This window comes from Colius striatus, chromosome 10 (assembly GCF_028858725.1).
Source record: "Colius striatus isolate bColStr4 chromosome 10, bColStr4.1.hap1, whole genome shotgun sequence".
Taxonomy (NCBI): Eukaryota; Metazoa; Chordata; class Aves; order Coliiformes; family Coliidae; genus Colius; species Colius striatus.
In genome coordinates this window covers 5,080,169-5,107,942 of record NC_084768.1, presented here as the reverse complement: position 1 = coordinate 5,107,942, position 27,774 = coordinate 5,080,169, and the positions used below count along the sequence as shown (strand labels likewise).

At 38.2% G+C, this 27,774-nt stretch overlaps 1 protein-coding gene across 1 annotated transcript; it reads left to right on the top strand.

The window, feature by feature from the left end:
* The first annotated feature begins 137 nt into the window (after positions 1-137).
* SELENOF (selenoprotein F) lies at positions 138-27,482 on the top strand. Its single transcript, XM_062003754.1, has 5 exons — positions 138-256; positions 2,570-2,737; positions 15,916-15,979; positions 24,049-24,098; positions 26,532-27,482. Exons 1-5 carry the CDS (start codon positions 188-190, stop codon positions 26,661-26,663), a joined length of 483 nt encoding a protein of 160 aa, XP_061859738.1. The 5' UTR covers positions 138-187; the 3' UTR covers positions 26,664-27,482.
* Positions 27,483-27,774: the final 292 nt, after the last annotated feature.

The following is a 27,774-nucleotide window of genomic DNA, read 5'->3' as shown; positions in this document are numbered from 1 at the left end:
GTTGTCCGGACCGACTAACATTGCTGTGCTCCAGACTTTCCTGCAGAAGGTCTGGATTCGCTGTCTCTGCCTGCGGTGCCACAGGCTGGTAGCACGCCCCCGTGTCAGGCGGTGTGTGGGCACCCTCGGTGGGCAGGCTCCTTCGGCGGGCTCCCGGCGACGCTGGCAGCGGCGTTCCGGCACCGAGATGGCGGCAGCCGCGGAGATAACGGCCCTGGGGCGATGCTGGCTCTGGCTGCTGCTGGGGCTGCAGGCGGTGAGCCCCGTTCTGCTTTATCCGCGCTCGGGCTCAGGCCGGCTGCGCTTTCCTGAGGGAAAGAGGCAGCGTGTAGTGGAGCGGGCGGGAGTGAGACGTGTCCCGCAGCGGGAGGCGGGGGCCGCGGAGCCTGCCCAGCCCAGCCCAGCCCCGAGGCGCCGGCTCGTCCCCGGCCCGGCCGCTTCTCACTTTTTATCGGAGGCTGCTCTGTTCTTCTGCTTTCTTCCCTCCACCTCCCGCCGCCTCTGCTCCAGAGTGCGAAAGCTCTGCCCCTCTCCGCCTCGGGCCTGGTTTGCCCCGTTCGCTCGCGATGGCTGCCGGGCGGCGCAGTAGCTGGGAATAAAAGTACAGGCTACCTCGCCCGTTTTTAACGAGAGTTCTGCCGTGTTGGAAACCCTATGAAGCGGTGTGTCCTTAGTTACAAAGTGAAGAGCGGGCTTGGAAAGGGAAGCTAGGTGGCTTGTTTTCTGACTGAACGCTATCCCGTGAAGGCTGTCGCTCGACCTTTAACAGACAGATGTCAGCTTTCTGTATTTTAGGGCACCTGATGCCCTAAAGTTCTGGCGAACTTGAGCTCCAGAGACATATGTTATGCAAAAGACCTGTGCACTCTAATTAAGTACTTCCTAAAGCAATTTGTATCAATGCAGCATTTACTTCAACATGTTAAGTTACCTAACGTGAAAGCAAAGCAGCTGTGCAGCGGGTATTTCTAATCTAAGCTTTAAAGGAAAGCATGCTGCTGCAGTGAGCAACATCACTGGCAGAGTAGCTGAAATTAACTTTTTCCTATGGGAAATTAGTTTCTGAAATAGGACAGTCGTTTTCTAACCCTAAACAGAGAAAATTCAGGAAAAACACTAGGGAGAGCCTCCTTTTTTTCCTTCTCTCTCTTTTTTTTCTACCTTTTTTTTTAGTAGGGTATTTGCCTTATGTATGCAGATGTTCTAGATCTCTGCTGGAGAAAGGCATGATGAATGTTCAGCAATATCTGGGAGCAAAACTAGCATTACTGGCATCAACATTTTGCTTCTGCCAGCAACAGATTTGAAAGTGAAGAAAAGATGACAGTAAAGCTTAAAAGGGATGGATGGCAATGTGCAAAAAAACTGTTTTAGCTACTGTCATCATCGTTAATTTAATAAAGTGAACAGTAATTAAAGTGAAGCTTTGGCAGTGTTTAGGATCTTCCTTTAGATTTTCTATACTATTTTGGTGCTTTTATATTTCTTATTGCTGATATCCCTCAGAAAGACAAATAATTGTGTCCAGTTGTGAGCCTCTCAGTTCAAGAAGGACAGGAAGCTGCTGGAAAGAGTTCAGCGCAGGGCCGCAAAGATGATGAAGGGAGTGGAGCATCTCTCTTATGATGAAAGGCTGAGGGAGCTGGGGCTCTTTAGCATGGATAAGAACAGACAGAGGAGTGGCCTCATTAATGTTTACAAATACATAAAGATCAGGTGTCAGGAGACTGGAGCCAGGCTCTTCTCAATGATGTCCAATGATAGGACAAGGGGCAATGGGTACAAGCTGGAACATAAGAGGTTCCAAAGAAATACAAGGAAGAATTTCTTCACTGTGCGGGTGAGGGAGCACTGGAAGGGGCTGCCCAGATGGGTTGTTGAGTCTCCTTCTCTGGAGACATTGAAAACCCACCTGGATGAGTTCCTGTGTGACCTGCTGTAGGTGATCCTGCTCTGGCAGGGGGGTTGGACTGGATGATCTTTCCAGGTCCCCTTCCAGCCCTTGAGAATCTGTTCATTCTCTGAAATCAGAATTGCAGTTTGTCTACACTTCCACTTTTAGTATGTGATTTTCTTGTAATATTAATGCAAACATTAAGTTAAAATCCTATCTGCATGTCATCTTGAACAGTTTCATCCACTTCCTCACTCCCTGTCTGTGTTTTTCCCCAACCTTATCTGCTATATTTACTTTTTCACTTTTGGTGATAGGAAATATACTGAAGTTGTTTTGAAAAAGCAGGCTTCAGAGAGCTGTAGGCATGTCCATTTCAGCTGATTTGTTGTGTTTGGAGCTAGCAGTAGGAATAGAGTCATCAGAAATGTGTATCAAAGTGAGTTTTGACAGGTCTGATACCTTGGAATATACATATTATGAGTGTCTAAAACTATTAGTTTAAAATCATTCCTCAAAGTAAGGTGATGCTTTGCACTTATGGACAGACTGTTAGGCATTACTGTAAACCAGTCACAAGAGACTCAGTCGGGTTTTTTTTGTAATCATCAAAGCATTAAAATTCTTTAAGTGACTGTTTTTAATGTTGAAGTATAACATTGTATTGATTTTCAGATAAGCGTATATGGAGCACAGTTGTCGTCAGAAGCTTGCAGAGAGCTGGGCTTCTCCAGTAACCTGCTGTGCAGTTCTTGCAACCTTCTTGGACAGTTCAATCTGAATCAGTTGGATCCATTCTGCAGGCAGTGCTGCCAAGAAGAAGCTCAGCTGGAAACCAGAAAGGTGGGTTTTAGACCAAATCCTTTGCAGAGTAACTTTACACATTGTGCTGTGTTTATGAAACTTTTCATTTAAAAATATATGAGAATCTGGATTATAATCTCAAGAGGGAAGTACAATGTTTCTTGATATTCCAGTACAGACAGGGTCTAGATTTTCAGACTTGCCATACTGCTCTTAAATAATGTCACTGTATGAGCAGAGGAACCTTTTGTTCTGTGACAGCCCTTCTGCAGTATGAAGCGACTAATGGGAGCTATGTCCAGCTCTTTTAAATTGAAAGATGTAGAGGGTTTGAAGAGGGCCCGAAAAGAGAATAAGGAGAGCGGTGTTCTTGACCACAGCCATTGCTTGGTCATTCACTCATAGTGTAATGACCAAGGTAGTTCAGTTCAGTCCCTAGGAACAAAAGGCTGGTACAGCCTTCATGTCTAAATTGACACAAACCTGACAGAAGCACGACTACTCAATTTCACTTTGCGGTGGGGAAAGGAGTGAGGTTCTAACAGCTAGAAGTATTGCAAAGTCTTGCTCAGAGCCCACACAAAGCCTTTCCTTTATCTGTAGTAAGTAAATATCTCCCTTAAAATATGTCAGCAAGGAAGAATTTTAGAATCTTGAAAAGAATTTGTGATTTCAGATAAGTTATAATGTCAGAGTACTCTGGAATATATTGAAGAAAAATCAATTATAAGGAAAGTAGGGATTCCAAGGGAAAGAAGAGATGCCCATATTATGTTTAATGGCTAGGAGACAGCTAAGTAACTAACAATGCAATAGTAGGGAAGAAATTTAGCAGGTTTCACCTGTCAATTAAATTGAGCATACTGCTAAAAAAGTCTACCTATCATTTTTTTTAAATCAGTGATGACAATTAGGTACAATATATTAAATATCAAAAAGCAAGTGTTTGAGACTTGCAGAGAATGAATAAAGAGTTCCTTCCTGTTGAGAGACTATTATGGTAAGAGCTAAGAATGTCAATTTCACTGTTTCATATATTAACAAAAAAATGCAGTAGTATTTCAGTACAATCCTTTTGGGACTTGATATCTTAAGAATTTTTCTTGGTTAGATATATGAATCTTATCTAGGAAAGTCTGCCTCTGGAAAATCCTCCAGTTCTTTCTATATGTAATGATTGGACTCAATGAGCTTAATGGTCTTTTACAACCTAAAGGATTCCATGATTCTGTGTATGTACATATCTCTACATACACACAAACGCACACACAAAAGCTGGAAAGTTTCTGAATAAAATCTAATAAAATATACCAAAAGGGAATGGGCTCCTGTCCTCACTTAGGAGTGGATGTTTTTACTTTTGTTCGGGTTATATTCATACAGTTTTGCCTCAGATGGTGTAAGATGTAGCACAAGAACTTGTGGAGCAGGATAATTTGTGTTGTCAGTTATTGGAAAAAAAATAGAGAAGATATGTTCCATTTCTGTCAATGTCACTTCTGAGAAAATAGAACTTGTCTCTATCAATTTATCAGTCATTTACTCAAGGATATAACTTGCATGTATTGTAAACGGTGCATTAGTAAAAGTTAGATCAAACAAGAGAACTTAAAATCAATGGATACATTTCTGATTATCCTTAATGAAACCTGGGTTTCACCATGTGGATAGTCACGCTTCTTGGGTGAGGCTAATCAAATGCCATTTTGTGTAAAAGTTGTTAGTCTCTAAACCTCTTTTGGTTTGGTCATCCTGAATGTAGTTGAACTAAAAGCAAAGGGCTGCATGTTCTTCAACAAATCCCTTCACAGTGAACCAGAACTTGTATATTCATAGGAACCAAGAGATTATTTATTGTAAGTTGGTTTTTGAAATCTATTTGTTTGTTTACCTAGTTTGATTTTCTGCTTGTGCTTGGTAGTAAATGTGAACAATTTGCTGCTATGACACAACTCAATGTACACCTTGATTATGATTTTCTTTTTCTTCTGTAACATTTTTTAAGGAAGTGAATCAAATGATATTTGTGGTTTGGAGCTAGCACACTAATATCAAATTATAGGAGTGATTATGATACTATTTTCATGCATTTTCATATCCAGTTTGAATACAGGCTCTCCATACCCTGTATATGTATAGAAATATTGCAGTGTTCTAACACTGTGTTTACACAATTATGTGCTAAATTATTAGCTTGATGTTATAAGAATATTGTCTTAACAGATTGTATTCAGAGTTATCACATTTCAGATTGTCTTGTGATTTAACATAGCACTGACTGTAGTAGGTGTCTGTAATTTGGCTTAAGGTTTTTATCTTACATAAAAATTAACAACCTAATTTATAGTAGCTTCTTGCTGAAGTGGTATTTTTATGATACACATGGAGAACAGAAAAACTGAATGGTAACTTTTCATAGAATCATAGAATCACAGAATGGTAGGGATTGGAAGAGACTTTTAGAGATCATCTAGTCCAACCCCCCTGCAGAAGCAGGTTCACCTAGATCAGGTCGCATAGGAACATGTCCAGGCGGGTCTTGAAGACCTTCAAGGAAGGAGCCTCCACAACCCCTCTGGGCAGCCTGTGCCAGGGCTCCCTCACTGAAACACTGAAACAGTTTTTTCTTATGTTTAAATGGAACTTTTTGTGTTCCAGCTTCATCCCATCACCCCTTGTCCTGTTGCTGGCTACTATAGAAAAAAGGGATGTCCCAACCTCCTGACACCCACCCTTTAGATATTTGTAAATGTTAGTGAGATTCTCCCCTCAGTCTCCTCTACACTAAACAGCCCCAGTTCCCACAGCCTTTCCTCATAAGGAAGATGCTCCAGTCCCCTGATCATCTTGGTGGCCCTGTGCTGGCCTCTCTCCAGCAGTTCTCTGTCCCTCTTGAGCTGAGGAGCCCAGAACTGGACACAGGACTCCAGATGAGACCTCACCAGGGCAGAGTAGAGGGGCAGAAGAACCTCCCTTGACCTGCTGCCCACACTCTTCTTGATGCATCACAGAATGCCATTGGCCTTCTTGGCCACGAGGACACATTGCTAGCTCATATTTTGTTTATTATCAATGAGGATCCCCAGGTCTCTCCCTGCAGAGCTGCTCTTCAGCAGTTCAACCCCCAGCCTGTACTGGTGGAGGTACTGGGTGAACTTTTGCTGTATTTAATCCCTTTCCCTGGGTTTTTTTTAAGGTTCCCATAGAATTTTTCTTTCTAATAAAATTCAATAATTGAGAGTGAATGGATGTTAAAAATCTTAAAAGTTTTTTCCTGCCCTTACTTGAAGAGTTTTTAACTCTTACTCTGAAAACCTGCACCTAGGTGTAACCTGTCTGACCTGCAGGTTAGTAACCGTCTATGTTGCTGAATTCTAGATCAGTGGTGCTCTGGGTTTTGGTAATGCTGTAACTACGTGCTTGAACACCCTCAAAGTGCATCCTGCAAAGTTCAAAGTAGAGTCTTTTTTGGTTTTTTAAATGAACCACGATTCCAGTACATGACCTAGCTTGGTCATTATGTGAGCAGATAATTGTTCCTATCGTGACACATCGTGTTGGTAGTCTGTGCTGCAAACAGACTTGAAAACTTAGAATTCCAGGACTGACTTCAGGATTTATTCTGCTTGTAAGGCTGTGTCAGGTGTTAGAAGTGATGCACCTAAATTTTAAATGAGAATTTAAAATTAGAAGTAATGGGGTATTGTGTGTATCTGAGAATTTGTATATATAATTGCTGCTTTTCACAAATGATCTGTGAAATATGCCCAGTTCTAAAAATACTTTGTGTTGAACAGCATCAGTGCAGCCTCAAATGTGATGTTGACAGATTTCAGCAATTTCACATCCTTGAAACATGTTTATTAATCCCGGTCTCGTTATTGGTCCTGTAGTCTGTGAATTGATACTGTGGAAAATAGCTGTGAAGTGCTCATGCTACCCAATATTGCTCTCAACTTCTGCTGACACCTGTCCAGTGAAGTGTTTTAATTACTTTGTAATTGTACTATAGGTAAAATGAAAAGAAATCTTTTGGTGATTTTTCTTCTCTTCTAGAATTCTTTTAGTATCCACTTTCAGACTAATTCAGAAATTGGCTTAAACAATATTGCTTTAGACAGCTGCAAGTTTTAAGCTTCAGTCTGTCAGATGCAGAATGCTGCTGGTGTGTAAAACATAGAAGGATGAAATGGAGGTGAAGCTAACTGTGCGTGAAATTGTAGTAGCAGGAGAGATTGTCCATATTTTGCAGTAGCTGAAAATAGCTGCACTTCATCTGCAGCTTCATTTATGCTTTGTGATCATTTCAGACACAGTGATAAACATATTGCATTAATTGTATAATATAATCTTATATTTATCTCTTCATTATATGCATGTCAAGATCCAAATTGATTTTAAAAGTCAACTTTGTGTTGATATCTTTGATACATTAAGTTTCAAAGTTGCACTGTGCAGGACTGCTACAGCCCTTAAAAGTCGTCAGTGTTTCTAAACGGAGCTGAGTATATTTTGCTCACTAAGATGTGTAGAACTTCAGCATTTAAAATTCTTGTTGGCAAGTATTTATCCTGTTGTAATGTTAAGGGGTTTAGTGAATCAGATAATGTGACATCAGGTATAAACAGAAGTTGGCTTAGGAAATTTGAGATGTGAAAATGGATGTTTTAGATGGCAAGTTATTGTAGGTAACATCACACATCTGTCATATACTATTTCTAAATAGTTTATGATCCTACTGTAAAACTGGGAAAACATAATCCTACAGAAGTCTGTATACACACTTTTAAAGTGATGTAGAGGTGGGTAATAACTGCTCTGCCCTGCGAATTTAAGGAGAAGAAAACCTGAAATCATGAGATTTTTCACAGCTTATGCTCATATTCACGATGAGCTGTCAAAGCATGGTTTAATAATTGATTGGATTATCTGGCTACTGCATTGGTAAGGTAATGAGAAATTCTGGATTATTTTCAACAAACTTGTATTAAATATAGCAACTAAAATATTGCAGAATGGATTATTGTGCTGTAAGGAGGGAGGTTTCCAACTTGATGTTCTTCCCACACCAGCAAACACAGAAGTTTCCCTTGATCTTGACATGAAACTATGGTGAAATATTAACCTGAAATAAATGTGGGCAGCTTAAAATTTGGCTGTTACTTTTTCAAAAAAATCCCCAGTCTACATCCTACCTGAACCTAACATTTCCAGAATTTATGACTATTTGAAAGTTAGTGCACATCTGTGGACATAACCCCATTGGCTGTAGACAAACACGACGAATGAGATTTAGAAAACAGTGGTATTTAGTGACCTTTTAAGTATTGTGTTTTCTCAACATTTTGAAAAATGCTGAAAACAGAACCAACTGGGGAGAAAGTCCTAAGAATACATACTAAAACACTCTGGATAATGGATGGAAGAGCCAAAAGCGAAGCAAAGGAACCTCTCCTAGGATTTTATCATGGATTTCCACTGGCCACTTGGGTAAATGTTTTTAGTGCAATTAGATAGGTCAAAACATGTGGCAGATAGGCAGGTGGCAGAGCTATTCCCTTCTTGTTGCATTGTAACTAGTGCTGTACTTAAACATGTACTTGACATTTGCACAGGAAGATCATCCATGTTTTCAAGCTGAGATTGTTCTTGCAAGTCTTCAGTACTTGAATCTGTGGGAAATCATTTTAAGACATCAATGATTCAGCTTGTTAAAACACTGCAAAACCACAGAACTTTTAGTCTGTTGAAAGTGAAGCCTATGCTCCAATTCTTTCTTCCATGTCAACCACTTGTTTTTGCACAGTATCACACAATCAAGAGCTTTTTGTGGGTGAAAAATATGGAGGTGAGGGACAATACACAAAGAAAGAATGAATCATACCTATTTAGCCCATTTAATTAGTAGCTGCTAACATTCAATTTCGTCTCATCTCAAGAAAAGATGACTTAATTTCACTGAAAAGTAAAAAACTTGCCTAGACAAATTCTATAGTCTACCTTATCTGTCACTCACAACAAAGTTGTCATTCAGGCCCTTAAAAATTAATGTGTAGGAGTTATTTTAATTGTAATGGATAAGATGTATATTCTCCTTAGCTTGGAGTTTGACTGTAACTTAAAACCAATTCTTTGGGTAGTGTTAGTGTTAGATCCCTCCTGGAAATTAAGTATTTAGTGTAATATTAGTAATGAACATGTTCACTGTAATTATGACTCTGTGCTACTTTTATTTAAAAATCAAAAGCACTCTTAAAACTCCCCATTTTTACACATACAGACCTGTAAATGTGCTCTTATGGATTATAAGGAAGAATAAGGTTACGTTCTTGTTCAGATTTACTTCTTAAAACTCCAAATAGTTTACAAAACTCACAGTGATTATTGAAACTAGAGTAACCTAAAATGCTTTTAATGCTCTAGGCTATTCTTGTGTGACCCAACTTAGTTTCATTTTTCAGGATAGTTGTGGTTTGGGTGTGTTGTTTTTATTTGGTTGGGGTTTTTTTTCCACACTCAAAGGTTACTGTTTACTGCCTTCTTATTCTGTCAGAGGGTCTTACCGTGAATAGTTCCAAAGAAGCAGTCTTATTACTTGGGTTTTAACTCAATGAATAAAGAACTATTGAGAATTCATTGACATCTCAGAGGTGTAACACAAGTGTAAGCAATGTTAATACTTGTATAAATCAAGTAGAATTTTAGTTTACTTGTAGCTTTTTCTCAAACCCCAGCTTTACTGTCTTTTAATGTGTTCTGTAAAATACTTTGCTTGTTTAAAAAAAAGCTTTTACATTGCTCTACTCCTTATTTCGAACGTGTTACACAAAAAATGGTTTGTGTTCATTGTCTTTACCAAGTGGGATTTCTAAAAATAGCATCATTCAGTGACAGCATATTTTATTTAACACTCAAGTAAATAATCACAACTCTTTTTAAGGCTAATATGTCAAATGCTCTCCCTTAAAAGTTTGCTTTCAACTAAAAAGTGACCCATACACTTTAGAGTGGAATAATATTATAGGCAATGTTGACAGGAAAGTTGGAATTGAGATGATCTGTTAAATTGAGAAAGTCTGCTATCAGTGTACTGTTGCTTAAGGGTTTTATTCACAGCTGTTCCTTGTAAGAATGTGCTAAAGTGGATGTCCTTCTCAGGAACTTTGCCATGTACACTGTTTCCCCTCCTTCTGTACATTATGTTATCAGCAATGAAAATTAGTGTAGTCCTTGATAAGGAAGGTGTAGCTAGCTAGTCAATGCCCAAGACAGAAATTTGCCACCTTGTGCTTGGATTAGATTCACCGAAGGTTCATCTGTGTCAGATAAACTAAGATAAACTACATTATTTGTCTGTAGTAAGGCAAGCTTTACCTATGGAAGAAAACCTCCTTTCTAGTTGTCAGTGAGCATCTGAGCTAGTGAATGGAATAGGTTTGGCTGATTAAGTTTGATCACTTTCATCTGTACACACATCTGGATAACACACTGGCATTTGACTCTAATCTGTTGAAACAGCTTCAAAAAGTACAAAGTCTCCACGTTACTTAAATGCAGAAAGTCAAATAAATAGTTGATGAATTCTATTCCCAATATTTTCTTTGCAACTCTGCTAAGATGCTTATGCTTTTAATAAAAGCACAGATTCTGGAGAAAAAAAGATGTTCAAGGATTCTGCTTCTAGTGGTGAATAGATGGTTAGATAGCAAAATTGACTGGACAGTACATTCTAACATCAGAATGTAAACTTTTAACTTTCTGTTTCCACGTTTTGGCTTACATAGTTCAGTAAGACCAAGTGAGAACCTTTTTCTGCAACCCTGCTCCTCTGTTCAACTCTGGTCCTCAGCCAAATAAATTGGACATTTACACTACCTAATCCCTGCTACAGTTACAGAGGTTTAAAATTCATGAGTGTTCAGCTTCTGCATTTTCTTTCACCCTTGCGCCAGATCCTTTGCTCAGATGACCTTACTACAAGCCATTGCTGAGAGCAAAGTCAAAAAATAGTCTGCCTGGAGAGGAAGTGGTTTTGAAACTTTTTGATGGTTGTTGGATTTAAAGATTCAAAATATTTGCATAATATTGCAAGGTGGAGATTGTTTAACACCAAAATAAAGCACTTGGATGACACATTTTCTGTATGTTGAAGATTGTAATAGTAACATGCAACTATTACGTACATACAGAAGAAAAAAGTTGGATTTCCTATTCAAAGCAGAACTCTAAAAGTTCTGAAGATCTCCAAGGACACAAGATTTTTACAACCTTTCTTAGTAAATTACTTCAGCCCTTGAACACCCTCATTTTGACTTTTTTTCCACCCTTATGTTCAGTTGGAATTTCCTTCCCTGCAAATAAATGACAGCTTAGATTTCGCTTCAGCTTTGTATTATGGGCAAATTCTTCTGAACATAGCGCTCATCACAAGAATAGCACTAATTCAGACAAGTGATTTTTGGCTCTTTGACTCTTTGTTTCCAGACTCTTTAGAGCTGGGCATCTCTCCTCACAGGATAATGAGTTGTGAATGGAAGCAGTGGCTTTGCTGCTAAATTTACTGATGACATCAGTTCTGAACGATGTTGAGTGTATAGCAATGACTTTATTGGCTTTCTGTATTAGAGAACAGCAATTCATGATGTTCCTGGCAGTGAGGCTTTCTGACTGCTCTCTGTTAACCCATAGTTTCTTGTTCATTTTCTGTCACCAGGGAAGAGGGAGACTAGAGTGATTTTAAAAACTTTTCAGTGTCCATACAAGTACTCCACATTCTTTCCTACATAGAAGAGGAAACATTTTATGGCCTCTGCCTCAGTGTATATTCCTTTATTTTAAGTAATCTAGTTCTCTAATAAAGATGACAAATTAATTGTTGGTTACTATAGTTTAGGAAAGAGCAGAGGAAACTTGGTCTTTGTGACTTAATTTCTCATAAGAACAAATATCAATTATCAATTTGTTGTTTTGTTTCCTGGGCTTATGGGACACATTAAAAATTAATTTCCATGCCTTTCAAAAAAGAGATCACACTCTCTACTTTAAAACTGTACCAGTTTGCACGTACCAAACAACTGTGGTCAATAAGAGTATCTGTGTTTTTCCTGACTTTTCTTTCAAGTTTCAATAGTATGAGTTGATAGAGGATGAGCCAGTCTCTTTGGCAGATGTGCTTATATAGTACTATTTAAATAACAGTGAATTTTGTAAAAGCAAAAATTGTTTGCATTGGACAATATTATTTGTTGACAGTTATTTAGTGGAAAATTGTCTTGTTCCTGAAGCAAGTGAAAATTCCAGGGTGTTAGCAGTAGTCCTAAGTTGTGTTTTACTGCTTGCTCTCAGAGCTTAACTTTCTTTTTTAAACTGGTATTAGAAGAGGAAAATATGCCAATACTGGAGGGAATCCAGATACCACAGGATGGCTATATAGTGTTATGTGGCTTTATGTTAACAGCCTGTCTCATTGCATGTTTTAAGTTGTGATGGTTTTATAATTTTTTTCATCTGATTGCACATAGCTGTACAAATGCAGTTTGAGTGACACCTGGTAACCTGTGCAGGGTTAGGCTTAGTAACTACTGTTACTGTTGTTACTAAGTAAGTAACTAAGTTACTAAGTAAGTTCCAACTGGATGGAATGGTGTGCAGAGCAGAGGTGATGTAAAAGTAGAACTATCAATCATTTGTTGTATTTTACACTACAGTTCTTTTGTCAGGTTTGATCTAACACCATCAATCTCTTCATAGAATCACAGAATCACAGTGACATTGGCCTTTCTCCAGTCCTCAGGCACCTCACCTGTCCTCCATGATTGTTCAAAAATGATGGAGCAAGGCTTAGCAAACACATCAGCCAGCTCCCTCAGCACTCTAGGATGCATCCCATCAGGAGACATTGATTTATTAGCATTAAGTTTGGCCAGCAATTCTTTAACCTCTTCCTTTTCCACCCAGGGCAAGTCCTCTGTTGTCCAGGCCATCCTGTTATCCTTGCTGGACTGGGCCATAAAGACTGAAGCAAAGAAGGCATTCAGTAGTTCACCTTCTCTGCATCCTCTGTCACCAGGGCACCCTCTGTGTTCAACAGTGGGGCTGCATTCCCCCTAATCTTTCTTTGCTGTTGATCAGTACTTTTAAGTACTATCTTTTCAGTTCAGTTTGATCTGAATTCTTTTTTGGTTGTAAACGTTCAGTTACATAGCAGGAATGTGATGTTTCTTCTGGAGTTTTCTCCATGAGTAGTTTGATAACAATACCACATTTTATAATAATATGTATAATAATAACAACAGTATTATTTAGAAATGAAGTAAAACTGGAGTTTTTGTCTTGCAGAAATTGCTTTAATTCCTTTCCTAATAACAGGTGAAATGTTTTCTTTCACCTAAAGTTCCCTGTTTTTAATTGCTGGAACAATTATTTTTACATTATATGTTTTTATCTAACAGTATTCTTACGTAACTGTTGCTGTACTGTGTTACAACTACCATTTCTCCCCATCATTAAAGCAGACATGACTGATGGGGTGTTTTTTCCCCTTTCAGTTGCCACTAGCCATCTTCATTACATCAGTATGAACTATTACAAGACATTCAGGTGATTACAAAAAGCTATTGAATGAAATTTAACTCAAGTTCATCAACTGTGTAAAAGATGAGGGAAAAGTTAAGATTTTGTGCAATAGCCTTAGAAAGCATACTGTTAGAATGGTTTTTAAAAAGCTAAGTTATTTTTATAGATGCAGACATGAATCAGCCTGGAAATCATAACAGCACTTGGTTTGGATGTTAAAATGGACACTAGTAACAGTAAGAGGGTGTTTATTTTGTTGCTCGTGATACTAAATTAACTTTCATGAGCACTAAAACAAGTGAAGCATTATTTTTAAATGAACTAACTTATGAGTTAAGCTTGTGTAATGAACTGACTCATCATGTTTGTATGCCTCTAAATTGAGTGATACAAGTCATTCCTGGTAATACTTGAACACAGAAATGCCTTCAGAAGGAACTTTGGAGGCCATCTGGTCTGGACATGATGGGATGGTTGCAGCAGTAGATATTAACAAGTATGCTTTTGTTGTGGGTTAAGTGATGCAAATAAACCTGTTTCTTCCAAAAGACACCTTTGTTTAGAGTTATAAATGAAGCCAACTGATTTTTCTTTTTTTTTCACTCAGCTATCTAGAGAGCAGCTGTTTGTCCCAGCATGAATCTGAACTTTTTATGTACCAGCACAGTTAGGCTTCAATTACAGCAGAGTTATAAGCTCAAAATATAGACGTCATGATTGAGCTGTTTTCTTTGTTAAAGTTTCCTTCTGTCAGATATTGTCTCCGAGCTACAAACTGGGAGCAGATATCTTACAAGATATCTTACATATTTTAGATTCCTACAGTGATGGTCTTCCATAGAGATCCTTGTTTGAAAGGAAGAAATACACTGTAAGAATTATTTGGAGTAATAACAACTGTAAAATGCTCATTCTACCCTTGTCCTAAATTGGGTGTATTTAGTTCTTTATACACATAAATAAAAATACTTAGTTCATGAGATAGAAAAAGGTTGATTATTCCTCTGCCTCCCTCTTTGTACTAGCTTTTTCATAGAAAAATGCAGACAACTGTCAATATCACAGAGCTAGTATAAACATTCAGTGTATCAGTGAGTGTGGTAACTGAGATCTAAATCTAAGATTGCTGGTACAATTCTTGTTAAATGTTTTTAAGTAATAGTGAATAGAGACAAGGTAGTGAAGTTTATAATCTCACTACTCCATGTTTCCTTCACCTTTGAAGTAGTTCATGTTTTAAGTCCAGGGGAGCTTTAATTATGCAAGCTAGTATCTCAGCTGCTCATCAGTGTCTTTTTTAAAGTAACATCTTTATTTGGATAGTGAAAAAAGCTTTAAAAACAATCTGGTATTTTTGATCTCTGGAATATTGTTTCATACCAGTTCTGGGTTTTCATAGACAGATCTTAGTTTTTATCTTAAATGTAACGTCTAGTTGAAAATGTAAAGGGAATGTAAATTTATGACGTTCTAATCAGACAATGCAACGTAACATTTTTAGTTCAGTTTCCCGTGGAAGTAATGATCACTGATTAGGTTGGTACTCAATTTAATAGTGAAAGCTCATTTTTAATTACATATATTCATAGTGTATTTTAAGTGAAATGTGAATTTACTCCATTCCAGTAAGGTTATATTTTTCCATGTCCTGACTTGAACATTTGTTTTGAAAACGTTTTCTAAAAGAAAATTAAAGCAGAAGTTTTAATTGTTTATAGTAAGTAATGAAATGAATTAAAAAATTTTAATTTGAGCTTATTCTGACATCTTCTTTATAAACAGTGGAGTTGCAAGGTTAGAAGTCTGTTATCTGGTATACAGTATTGACAACTGTGTAAGATTAAAATGCTTAACTTTAAAGTTCTATTTTAGCAACTGGAAACATCTGTTGTTAATTATATTTAAGATTCAACCAACAAAAACCCCAGAAGTATAAAAACATGTGACAGTATTTAAGATGGAGGGGTTTTTGCATTGCCATAGTGGATACAATTGGATTGAACTTATACTTTGCCATAAGAACATCGAGTATCTTGCATAGCTGACAGCAATGATTGACATCAAAGTTGTCCCAGCCTGTATATGTTACTTCAGTCAAGGGCTGTTCATGTGATCAGTCTTCTTTCTGCTATCACAATTAACTACAATAAACTACTAATAGTTAGCCCAAGTGAGAAGTAAAAAGTCACAGCTTTATCTTTATTATCCACAGTATTTCACTGTCCCAATAAAGTTTAAAATGGAAACTAGAATTTCACTTCATGAGCCTTTCTTAGCAACTTAAAAATAGTTGTCTGATTACTAGCCTGTAATTGCCATTGTAACATGTCTGATTGCATGGTTTTTCTTACGTCAAGCTCTGCTTTCTGCAATAGTATATATCAAGTGATCTTTCTTCCTGATTTGAAGTCTTTAATATATCGAATGAAAATTATCTTGTATCTTGAGTGAAGTGTCATCTGTTGCATAAATCAGAGATCACCCTGGATTTGGATTTTATTTGGGATCTTATTAGATACTATCAACACAGTAACATATTGTCGTCTCAAAGAAAAATAGTTCAACAGGTAACATACCATAAGTAGACTAGTAATTTAGATATTTTTTTTAATGCCATTAACAGCTTCTGTTTATTATTACAGCTTTATGCAGGAGCTATCCTAGAAGTATGTGGATGAAAACTGGGAAGGTTCCCTCAAGTCCAGGGTAAGTAAAGCCACTGCTCTTCTTTCAAATATGAAAAGCTGTCATAGCTGAATAACAAAATGTGCTTTTTAAGTGCTACTACACATGGTCAAGAATTTTGGGTAGTCTATCAGGAAAGTTTCATTGACCTGAGACTCATGGAACTGGTCTCCAGTAATTGATGGATGAAACTACATTGTGCACTTATGGAACTACTTTGCTTTTACAGATCCTGCAGTATAGTTGTTTTGTCAGAGCGTAATGATAGTCAGCTAAAGTGAATGGAATACTGTGCTGTTAGTGTGTTGTGGGAGGAAGCTACAGGAAAAACATCTGTGAGAAATTTTCTAACTGTAATTTTCTTATAAATGAGGAAAGAGCTTAGGTGATAGCAGTACTTTTTTGCCTGTAACAAAGATCTTAAATTTGGACATAGTTGGACCTAGAGAAGAAATCTAGCTTTAGACATCAAGTTGCACAAACAGCACATCTCCATTTACCATGGACAGGATTAATACCTCCCTGTTTGAAGGCTGACAAACAAGTAGAAAAAGGGGATTTTAAACCAGGTTACAATTAACATAAGTTACTCTGCTTTAGACCCTCATGCCACCTCTACCCACACACAGATCAGGTAACTCCCTAGTAACAAGCAATAGAATGAGAGGAAACGGCCTCAAGTTGCACCAGAGGAGGTTCAGACTGGATCTGAGGAGGAATTTCTTTACTGAAAGGGCTGTCAGGCATTGGAAAGGGCTGCCCAGGGAGGTGCTGGAGTCATCATCCCAGAGGTGTTTAAGAGACGGTTGGATGTTGCACTTAGGGAAATGGTCTAGTGGTTGACAGGACAAAAGCTGGACTCGATGATCTCAAAGGTCTCTTCCAGATGAAATGATTGTATGATTCTGTTTTCCACTGTTTAAAATGCCAAAGCAAGAATTGTTTAAATGATTTGTCCAGCTTCAGGGACAGGAGGAGATTAACTCTGTTAGCACGGGAGTCCATGTCATCTGCACGACCATTCAAATTTAGTAGGTGGTGTTGTCCATTTGCTTGGTTCCCTTATAGCTGTGAATTTACACCAGTGAAGTTATCTTTTGGGCTATAAGTTTGAATAGGTGCTAGAATAGGTTGGAAGATGGGATACATTTTAAGAGCATAATTAAAGATTTTAAAAAGTAGATTCTATTCTTCCACTGGTATTTGTCTTCACATTAGTATTAATGTCAGAATACTTTTACTTAGATTTTCCCCTTGATTTTAACTTCTACTAGAAACAGTATTTAATGTTTCCATCTTAAGACATTAACATTCAAGGAGTGGTTTTATTTCAACTTCTCACTTGAATGTTTGCTACAGAAATTAGGTTGCCTGAAGGTCATGCTGCCGTTTTTGAAGCATTGTCTTTGTAGGCTTCATTGAACTGTTAAGTCTGTCATTGACAATGTCTTATTGCAAATAACTCCAATTCCCTTTCTGTATCTTCTGGCAGGATTTTGTTAGGGTTTGTTTTGCAGAACATACACAAAATTACACCACTAATTGCAGGACCGTGTATGTATCAGTATTACATGGATTAGTGTATGTTACTTCTCTATCTGACCGTGAAGCCTTCACCTTTAAGTACCTGGGTAAATTGAGTTCTCACTGGGCTTACTCCCACAGACTTGATTTGTCATAGACGACTTCTGAATTATATGTTTTGTGGCCAAAGGATGAACAGTGGTTTTTAATTCACATCTGCAAATACTCATTAAAATCTGTTGAATTAATAGAGGTTTGTCAAAGTTCCACAGTAAGGAAGTTACACAGTTGGAAAAACCCGTGCATTGCTGCTGGTTACTAGTTCTATGGTCCTTCTGTGTCAAAATTTCTATCAAAACTACTGCTTATATAATTATTAGCTATAAATAGTTGCTGAATACACCTGTGTGCCTGACATGTGAGAATCATTATATATGGCATATATCTGTAGGTACTGGGAAAGCAAAGAAGTGTCAAGTGATGAAAAAAAATCTAGTCCTCAGCAAGATTACCCCAATCTTAAAATGAAAGTTATTCTTTGTAATAGCATAACAAACTACTAAATGCTTTTGTGAATGTGGTCAAGGATGTCTATTGTGATTTTCAAATATATCTTCCTGTGACAAGTCAGGGAACAGAACACACTTCTGTAAATGTCTTTAATAAGTTCAGTCCTGTAAGATTTTTCCTGCTAGGTTTTCCTTAAAAATAAATAGCTCCATTATAAATGCTATACTGTAAAATTATTCCTATACTACATATATAGTATATATATATATACACTACATATTTCTGTATAAAACTGTTCTTCGGTATTTATGGTGTAAAAGCATTTCAACAAAGTAGAACTCTGAAAACATAAGTGACAAGATTCATAGATGAAGCAATATCTTATTATATCAGGTAGCACTGAAAATGTGACTGGTTTTGCCTGACATCCATAAAACCAAGGCTCTGAAGTAGAACAATAAATCATCTGGGTCAGTGATGAATCCAGCATATTTCTTTTAAGTTGACTTGTCAGTGGCAGCTGTGCTCTATTCATGATGAGATAGATCACAGTATCTAGACTCCCATGTTCCTTCCAGTTTGCTTAACAAAAAATTAATTAGGCTGGGTTTTTTCATTGCACATTTCTATTTCTCTGTATTCTTTTTGTTCATTGATAGAATAACTCTCACCTCTCCCTGTCTGACTGTTTTAGTTAAGAAATGAATGTGGTCCCAACAAATCTATTACAGAAACAAAGATTCTTGAACTCATGTAGCATGCATCTGGCTTCAGAGTTAGAGAGCACTCTATTATATTGCCCAAGTTTGGCAAGTGTGAGGGGAATTCTTTTAGCTCCTAACACGTAATAGGTTATGGGGTTGTATTTTTATGTAAGATCACTTATTTACTAATTATTTTCATCTGTAATTCTTAAATATCAGTGAAAGATACTGTTCAATAAATACCTTTTGAAAGATGGTAAGAGCTCCTATTTCCTATTGCTGATTCCATGTGTGAAACATTTAAATGCATCACAAAAAGACTTCAAATATTTCTCTAAAAATAGATCATGGCCTATACTAATTTTGAAACATTCCTCCTTACTCATGAATGATGATGGAAGCTTTCCTTCCTGATGCTGCTCTCACAGCTCTAAATTGTTCTTTGCCCTGATCACATAGTGACCTCTTTTGGTGTAATACAGGGGGACCAGAGAGATAGTTGCCTCCATCAAAAAATTATGCTGCTTTTCAGTGCACAATCAGTATTTTTAATGAGACTTACCTATACCACAAAGCAGTGTATCTGTACACAGCAATGACAGTTTAGAGGCTAAGGGTTCTGTTTACTAGAAAAATTGAGAAGGGCTTGGCCAGCTTGAATAGTTGGATGAATCCCCATGGGCATATATCGTCTTCATAAATGTTACAACAGTAAGCAGTGGAATAAATCTGAACTAAAAGCACAGATTTTTAAATAACAAAAGATCAGAAGCTTGAACAAGTGAATTCTTCCATTACTGGCAGATACTTAATCACATCAGATTCTTGCTAGAAGACATGGTGTAGCTTACCACGAGGAAAAATTGGTCAGTAAAAATGTATTGCTGACTTTGTGATGAAGATTTGACTAGTTCTGACTTGTACTTTTCTGCCATTAAAATCTGAAACTGACATAACAGACACAGTAAGGTATTTCAGTCTCCTCCAGGCCTTTCTGATTTGAGGCCATTATAATCCTTCTGGTGTATGTAGAGACAGACAAGGTTAAAAATGCTTGTCTGTGCATAGTTATTTGAAAACTAGTATGAATTTTACTACCATTGTACATTGGTTTTCATTAAGTATTAAAACATTAGTTCATTTTATTTTTTTCTTAGCATCATTTAGGATTTTCAGCTACAGATGAAGCAGGAGATCTTTTTTCCTAAAGCAGGACTCTAAATAATGTGAATATTCCTGAATGTAGACATCTTTGGTAGTCTGGATAATGCTTTTAATATATAACAGCAGGTAGCCAATTCTCCTTAGTAATCTCTAGGCTTTAATTCCAACAGACTAGTTTTCACAGCCGTTCTCAAAACAAAGAGGTGTTATATCACAAAATGAAGTGACATGGTAACAATAGCAGTGAGTTTCTGTGTTCTGCTATGTTCACAGGCGAAGGCTGGTCTTAAGTCTTTAAAAGCACGGTCAGTATTATCTTTGTAAAACAGTTTGGTGCTGGGCAGGCTTTAAAATGCCAGTATACACCTGATCCTCTTTTCTGACCTTTTAGTTGTAGTTGATTGTGTGGCAAATCGAGTCTGCTCTGCAGACTTACCTCAGGATTGCCTTCAAACAGAAGGCATATGCCTTGATATTGCACACTTTATAAAAGCATAAGGTGAAATGATTTTCTTAGCATGATGTGAAAGGACAGTTGCAAATCTGTCAGTAGAGCAGCTCTGACTTCTAGTCTGGTGTTGAACTCATTGAAACATAGTGTCATGGTACCAAGCTCGGGGTTCAAAGTCAAAGTGGAAAAGGTCTTCCCTACTCACCCATGGATGTGTGAACGCTTGTATCTCTGCACTATGTGATTTCTAAAGCTGCTACAGGGAGAGGAAAATGGAGAGATAGGTAGGATTTTAGTATTAAACATCAAACTATTAAATAATGGTGTAAAGATGTGCAAGTAGCCTTCAGACATAGGATCACAGAATCATAGAATGGTAGGGGTTGGAAGGGCCTTTTAGAGATCATCCAGTCCAAACCCCTGCAGAAGCAGGGTCACCTAGATCAGGTCGCTTAGGAACATGTCCAGGAGGGTCTTGAAGACCTCCAAGGAAGGAAACCTCACAACCCCTTGGGCAGCCTGTGCCAGGGCTCCCTCATTGAAACACTGAAACAGTTTTTTCTTATATTTAAATGGAACTTTTTGTGTTCCAGCTTCATCCCATCACCTCTTGTCCTGTTGCTGGCTACTATAGAAAAGAGGGATGTCCCAACCTCCTGACACCCACCCTTTAGATATTTGTAAATATTAATAAGATCCCCCCTCAGTCTCCTCTTCTCCAGACTAAACAGCCCCAGGTCCAGCAGCCTTTCCACATATGAAAAATGTTCCATTCCCCTGATCATCTTGGTGGCCCTGTGCTGGATTCTCTCCAGCAGTTCCCTGTCCCTCTTGAGCTGAGGAGCCCAGAACTGGACACAGGACTCCAGATGAGGCCTCACCAGGGCAGAGTAGAGGGGCAGAAGAACCTCCCTTGACCTGCTGCCCACACTCTTCTTGATGCATCACAGAATGCCATTGGCCTTCTTGCCCACGAGGGCACATTGCTGGCTCATGTTTAGCTTATTATCAATCAGGACTCCCAGGTCTCTCTGTGCAGAGCTGCTCTTCAGCAGTTCAACCCCCAGCCTCTACTGGTGCATGGGGTTGTTCCTTCCCAGATGCAGGACTCTGCACATCATAGGAAGCAACAATGTTGATGTCAGGGTATAGAGGTGAAACTGTTGAGGCAATGCCAAAGGTGGAACATATGCACTCTATCACATCATAAGCAAGCAGCCACATATCCCAAAATGTGCACTTTAGCTGCATCTGACTTCCTAACCCCATCAGTTCCATTCAAAGGCTGTTTGTTCAACTTAGGGTGTGATTTTGTGGAAAGAAAAGTGTTTGGTGGAATAATCTGTACTTTTAATGTATGTCAGTATATTAGTTTCTCACTTTAGCTTCCAAAATTGAGAATATACAAATTAAGTTATTTGTATAGCGAGTGTTTTTCTTTGCTGCATTGCAAATTCAAGTGACTAATGCAGAAAGTCACTATGATCAGCATCAGAAAGAAGTGTGCCATTAGCAGAAACTGATTTTGTTCCAGCTGTCTAAAGTTTCAAGAAAAATGTTCTGTAGTACTTTAGCTTTCAGAAGACTTAGACGTTTGACATTGATACAAGTGTGTAATAGCTACTTTTAAAGTGACAAAATGTAATACTGCCTACAGAATACTTTCTTCTTCCACCTAATTCTGTTCCCATTTCATGCAAGCTTGTTCAGTCCAACACCGCAGCCAGAAAACAACCACTCATGTCCCTAGGAGCTTTCATCTGTCACTCAAGTAACAAATCCTCACACCTGTTAAGAGCTTAAAGTGCTGTAACCTGAGTTAACCCCCAAAGGCTATTCTTGAATACAATTGAGTTCCCCAGTTCAGATTTGCTTCTGAATCTTTACCCATTTTACTATGTTCTCTTACTATTTTTAAGTTTTGCAATTGAAGTTACCCACTGTACAGCTTTTTACAGCCTCCTTTTCATATCAAGCCCTAGAGACTGGTTTCAGCTTTAGATGTAAATTGAAAAAAAAATGTGGAAAATTTCCCTATGAAATAGTTCAACGTGCTGGGGACTTAAAAAAGAGTAAGGAATGTCTTTGCCACTTCTTTGCACCTTACTGATGATGACAGCCAAGACAACCAACAGGTCATGAGGACATGGGAATCACTGAAGTTGAAAATGACATCTTTGAGTTTAAATCAGAACTGATCTGCGGTATGTGTGCAAGTGCTAGTTATTTAGTGCTGTTTGAAATTGTCACACAGTACACAGTAGCTTACAATGGGACATCAGTGTATAGTTCTATAGAAAGAGCAAGCATAAGGCTTCTTTTCTTCTTCAGGTGTCTAGTATATCAAGCAGCTCATTGGGACTTCAGGTTTTTTTTTGTCTTAAACTGTGTAGTTGTTGGTGCAGCAGGCAGAGTGTATGATCCTGATCTGCACGGGGAGCAAAGTGGAAGAGGGAGTAAAATAAATGCCAGTCTGTATGTACATACGGAGAAAGTGTTACAGTAACTGACTGTGGTAATATAAAGACAGGTATAAAGGTGCCAGGGGATACCTCTGCTTTGTAAGGCGGTATGAAACATTAGTCCTGAGGATCCACTCATCTCCATGCACCAGCTGGATGCACTGCAATGTGTGAGAGTTTTATTGTTGTCTACCCTTGAAAAAGCACGTTTAACGTGCAGCTAGCACCTTTGTGAGAGTCAATCCATACTGACAGGGTTCATCCTTGGGGAAATGCTACTGACATACTATAGGAGTGTCCTGAATCCACTTAATGTCAGTACAGATCCTAAATTCAGCCTTTAGCATCACCTGAATGTAAAAAGGAGGAATGAAGACTGTGCTGTTTTCTAAAGAAATTTTTCAGTGCGTGTAGAACTCAAACATCCATTAGGCTAAATTGTTTAAAAGTAGGGGATTGTGCTCACACTTTGTCCTGCAGTAGTTCATATTGTCTTTTCTTTTAAAGTTACTGTTAACACAAGGCCTGGGTTGTGCTGTAGGGATACAGGGACCATGCTGCTCTTAATGCTTGCTGTTTGCTGACTAGCGCTTCAAGTGAAGAATTGTTCAGCAGCAACTCACCTCAGACCTGAACTTCTCTCATACCTACATGACAGGCCATAGAGTCCATCTTAAAGCCGATTGCCTTTAGGAGTGTCGAGAGAACGGGAGACACCAGCTTATCTTCTTGTTTTCTGTTCTTGTTTTCTTGCTGGTTTTCAACTTGTAATCTTGGAGATCTCTGCAAGACAAGATTGTCTATCTTGCTTGCAAGAATAACACCTCTACCCACAGCTTCCTCCGTGCCCTTTCACCTGTGCTGCTGCAGCATGTGTGGAGTGTGCTGATGGGATGTGTGTCATATTCAGCCTCTCTCACAAAGCTTATCTCCAGCCAGATTTTGATCACTGTAATGTTCTTCCTGACATTTGGATATCACAGCAGCATATGGGCCAGTCTGCTGAAGACTGTCAGTTGTACTTGCAGATAAACTGATTTAGACAGTCACAGCAGTGTTAGAGCAAAATCCAAGCAAATGTGAAGTACTTGCTTGAAGTACTAGCAAAAGTAGTAGTATTATTTTTGTGAGGATATTAAGAATTTAAATATTGAACTATCTTCTAAAGCATCATTCCAAAGGAAATAATTCAGGGAATACTAGGTTGAATGTAAATCTACTTTATGCAAGTGGAAAAGGGTTTCATTTTCTCTCTTTCTTTTTTCCAAACCATAGCTTTTGTCAGGAGTGATAAGCCAAAACTCTTCAGGGGACTACAAATCAAGGTGAGTAGGAACACAGCTTTTTTTTACTTGGCATGTTAGGAAGAATTAACCTTGGTGGAGATGGTTCTTCTGTGGATTGTTCTTCATTTGCTGATCAAGTAATCTTTTAGCAAATGACATGTATTTGCATTGCCTGTATAAATCTTTCCGAGTTCCTGCTGCTCGTAATAATCAGTTTCTTGCTCAGTAACTGTTTGGTACCCATTCGTTGTTGTTGCCGGGTTTGGGTTTTTCTTGTTGTTTGGTTTTAGTCCAAGAAAAAAACAACACCGTAAGAGTGGAATACATAAGTAATAGCAGATGGCAAAAGAATGTGAGAAATGCTTGCATTCTGTCCTTGCTCCTTGGATCTCTTGGATTTACCCAAGCTTGTTCTGCCATAGTTTCCTTTTTTTCCTGTTCTTTTCTCCCCTTATTTTCTGATGGAGCTGCTATTCCCATACATTCAGTGATAATTAGATTTTTCTCTTTCCTCTCAAAATGTCCTTGCTGTGTTGTATGATTCTGTCATTCTTTTTAGTCTTCAAATAATCAGCTTTATAGAAAGGCATATACTGAATGGCGTTTCTTATGACTTGTGTATATGCAAAGCTGCACAAGCTGCACTGCCTTAAGCTGAAACAATTATCGGGTTTCAAGATCTGGTATAAAACTTCACCCTCTTCTTGAAATCTTCTGTGAACTTCCAGCCTACTTCACAGATATACATCTCAATTCTCACGTCTTCTGCTTCCATCTCTATTCACCAAATGGCACCATCTGGAATCACTTCATAGCTATGCATGGCTGCAATAAGTGATTTGTCTTCTCAGCAGATTCCATCTAAAACAGATTTCCGCTGTCTATCTCATGCATTCATGTCTCTATGTCCTCCAGTTTCTTTCAAAAGCTTTCCTTCTGCATGTCTGACTGTTTCATTTTTATTTTAAACTTTCTAGCTGTATCAAAGCAGTCTAGACTACAATTGGTGTAGAGCACTACCAGAAAAAAATGGAGTGCAAATGGATCTGTATTTATTTTACAAGACTTTTGGAGAAGGGATTAGAGATGCCTCTAGCTTCGTTAAGTAAAACCAACTAGGTTAGCTCAGTAGGGTAAAGCAAAATCCTCCTGGGGAAATCTTTCTAAAATGGTTAGAGCTTTCTAATACTGTTAAAAGCTTTTATTTGCATTATATATTTTGTGACTTATTGAGTCTTCAAAAGCATTAAAGTATTATGTTACCAGCAAAGCCTAGTAGGCACAGATACAACACAGCAGGAAAGAATGTGATGACGTTAGAAATGGATAATGGAACTTCGAGCTGTTGAAGTGACCAGAACTTTCTAAAATGGTAAAAAGGCAATTGATTATATAAGAAAAAAAATCATTCAGCTGCTTGATTCAAAAATGAAACTTCAGTAATGTAAAGCAGTTGAAGCAGAATAGCACCTTTCAAAGCCAGGCTTATGGCATTGCCCCCTGCATGTGCATCTGCCTGCACAGCAGGCCAAGGACAAGTAGAGGTTTCTGACACGACTCCCTTCCCTACCCCTTGATTTGACTTGCTCCTCTGCTTTCCTCCTTGACATTAAATGCCACTCAGAAGTCTGAACTGTAGTGGTTTCCTACCTGTTTTATTGAAAGCAAGTAATTCTGTTCTGGATCTCAAGATAAACCGATCTCAACATATTTTCATTTCCTGTGAAATGAGCCCTCCTGTCCCTTATGCTTCCTTCTTTTCTCCCACCCTCATTCCTTAGGACTTGGCATGAAAACATCTAATTCAGAGCTGCAAACACTGGCCGACTGCTGCCAGTGGAGTGTGCAACCTATAGCATCTCTCTGTTCTTCAAAGGGTCTCAATATGGTGTCATCCCTCTTACCAGTTCTTCTTTTGCATACATGCATGCACATACAACTCTAGCCTTGAGTATCTGCTTTTCCTTTGAATCTGCACAGTAGGTGAAAGAACTACTGGAGGGGAGGATGTAGCAGCATAGGAGAAAACAAGCTGAAAGACTGATCTCATAAACTTAATTTGATTTTTTATATATATAGATCTGTTTTCTTCAAGACAAGTAGAACGTTGCTGTTGAATGCTCTAGTAAGGAAATGCATAAAATCAGAACAAAATATGTGGCACTGGAATATTTATAGCAGTGGGCATTGTCAGGAACAACCAAACCTGTCTCAGCTTCTAAAAGCCAATGCTTAGGTTGATTTCTTAGCATAAATTGTATTGCCAAAGTTTGCCCAGAATGCTCTGATGTAATTTAGTGCTCTGTTCCTAAGCAGTCATACTTCATAGTGTCACTCTTGGGGCTTTTTACTGTTCTTGCTTTGACACCTTTTAAACTGATACAAATCAATCTGAGGGAGGGGATGGGGAAGTGTTGATGAGGAGAATGCATTTCCTGCTCAAGGTAACTGACAGTTTTGGGTTTTCTGCAGTATGTGCGTGGTTCTGACCCTGTACTGAAGCTGCTGGATGACAGTGGGAACATTGCAGAAGAGCTGAGCATCCTCAAGTGGAATACCGATAGTGTGGAAGAATTTCTAAGTGAAAAGTTAGATCGTCTATAGATCACTGCTTTCAGAACTCTTTCCTTTGTCATGCTTTGGCTTGGTAATCTCAGATGAAGCGTGCTAGAGTTGAAAAACATTCCAGCCACTATATTAATTATAAAATATCTGTTGTGCTGTAATAAACATCTTGTCATTTGAAGGGGAAGCTTCATCACACCTCTCTGACAAGTTGACAAACAATATCTTGTCTGAATATATTTCAGCTCTTAATGCATTTGTCATTAAAAAAATGCTTTGTTTGACAGTTAATTATACAAATACCAGTTTGTTGTCATTAGACCTGTTTTCACAAATGCTCTTAAATTGAAGAGCTTCAAATAATTGAAATTATTAGGATGCTTTTTTGTCCGCTGCTTGTTTGTAAGGAAGTCAGAACCAAATTCAATGTTTCTAGCTCCCAAAGAAACTTGGCTGTCCATGCCCTCTTCTTTTTTGTATTTGAACTGTCCTTTTTATAGAAGTTTGTTTACCGTATCTAGTCTGCAGGTTTTGAAGCTGATGGAGGAACTCATGCTCTGGTACTGTGAAACATTTAGTAAGTACACTTTAGTGAAGACTACATAGAAAACCTTTGAGGTGTATGGAAGTCAGATGTCAGGTGTGCTTTACATTAAGTGTTTTGCATCAGAAAACATGAGCTATCAAGTCTTGAAAAACCTTGTCTTCCAACGTTCACAAGTTTATTGGAAGTCTGTTTAGCAAATGATTGAAATTTATGTCCACAGGAAGTACAGACAGTATGTATGGTAATGAGTCAAAGCCATTATGACTTGTAAGGTTTTTCCACCTGGAGTGAATAAATATGGTAAGCAAGAATAGTCTGGGTGTTTTTCTGAAGTCTAATGAACAAGTAAGTCTTCCCTTTAACTACTTCACACACAGTAGCGTTTGGTTGGATGGGTGTTGTGCTGTAGCCTGAATTGATACTCAGTTCTTTTCTTTATATAAAATTTTATATCTCAAGAATGTTCTCTACAATTACAATGTTCTCTACAGATTTTATTCCCAACTTTTGAGAAGAAATCATCAGCTTCACCACAGAACAATAAACTTGGGACTGAGCCCACACTAAATTAACAGAAGTACTACACTACGGTGACTCTGCTGC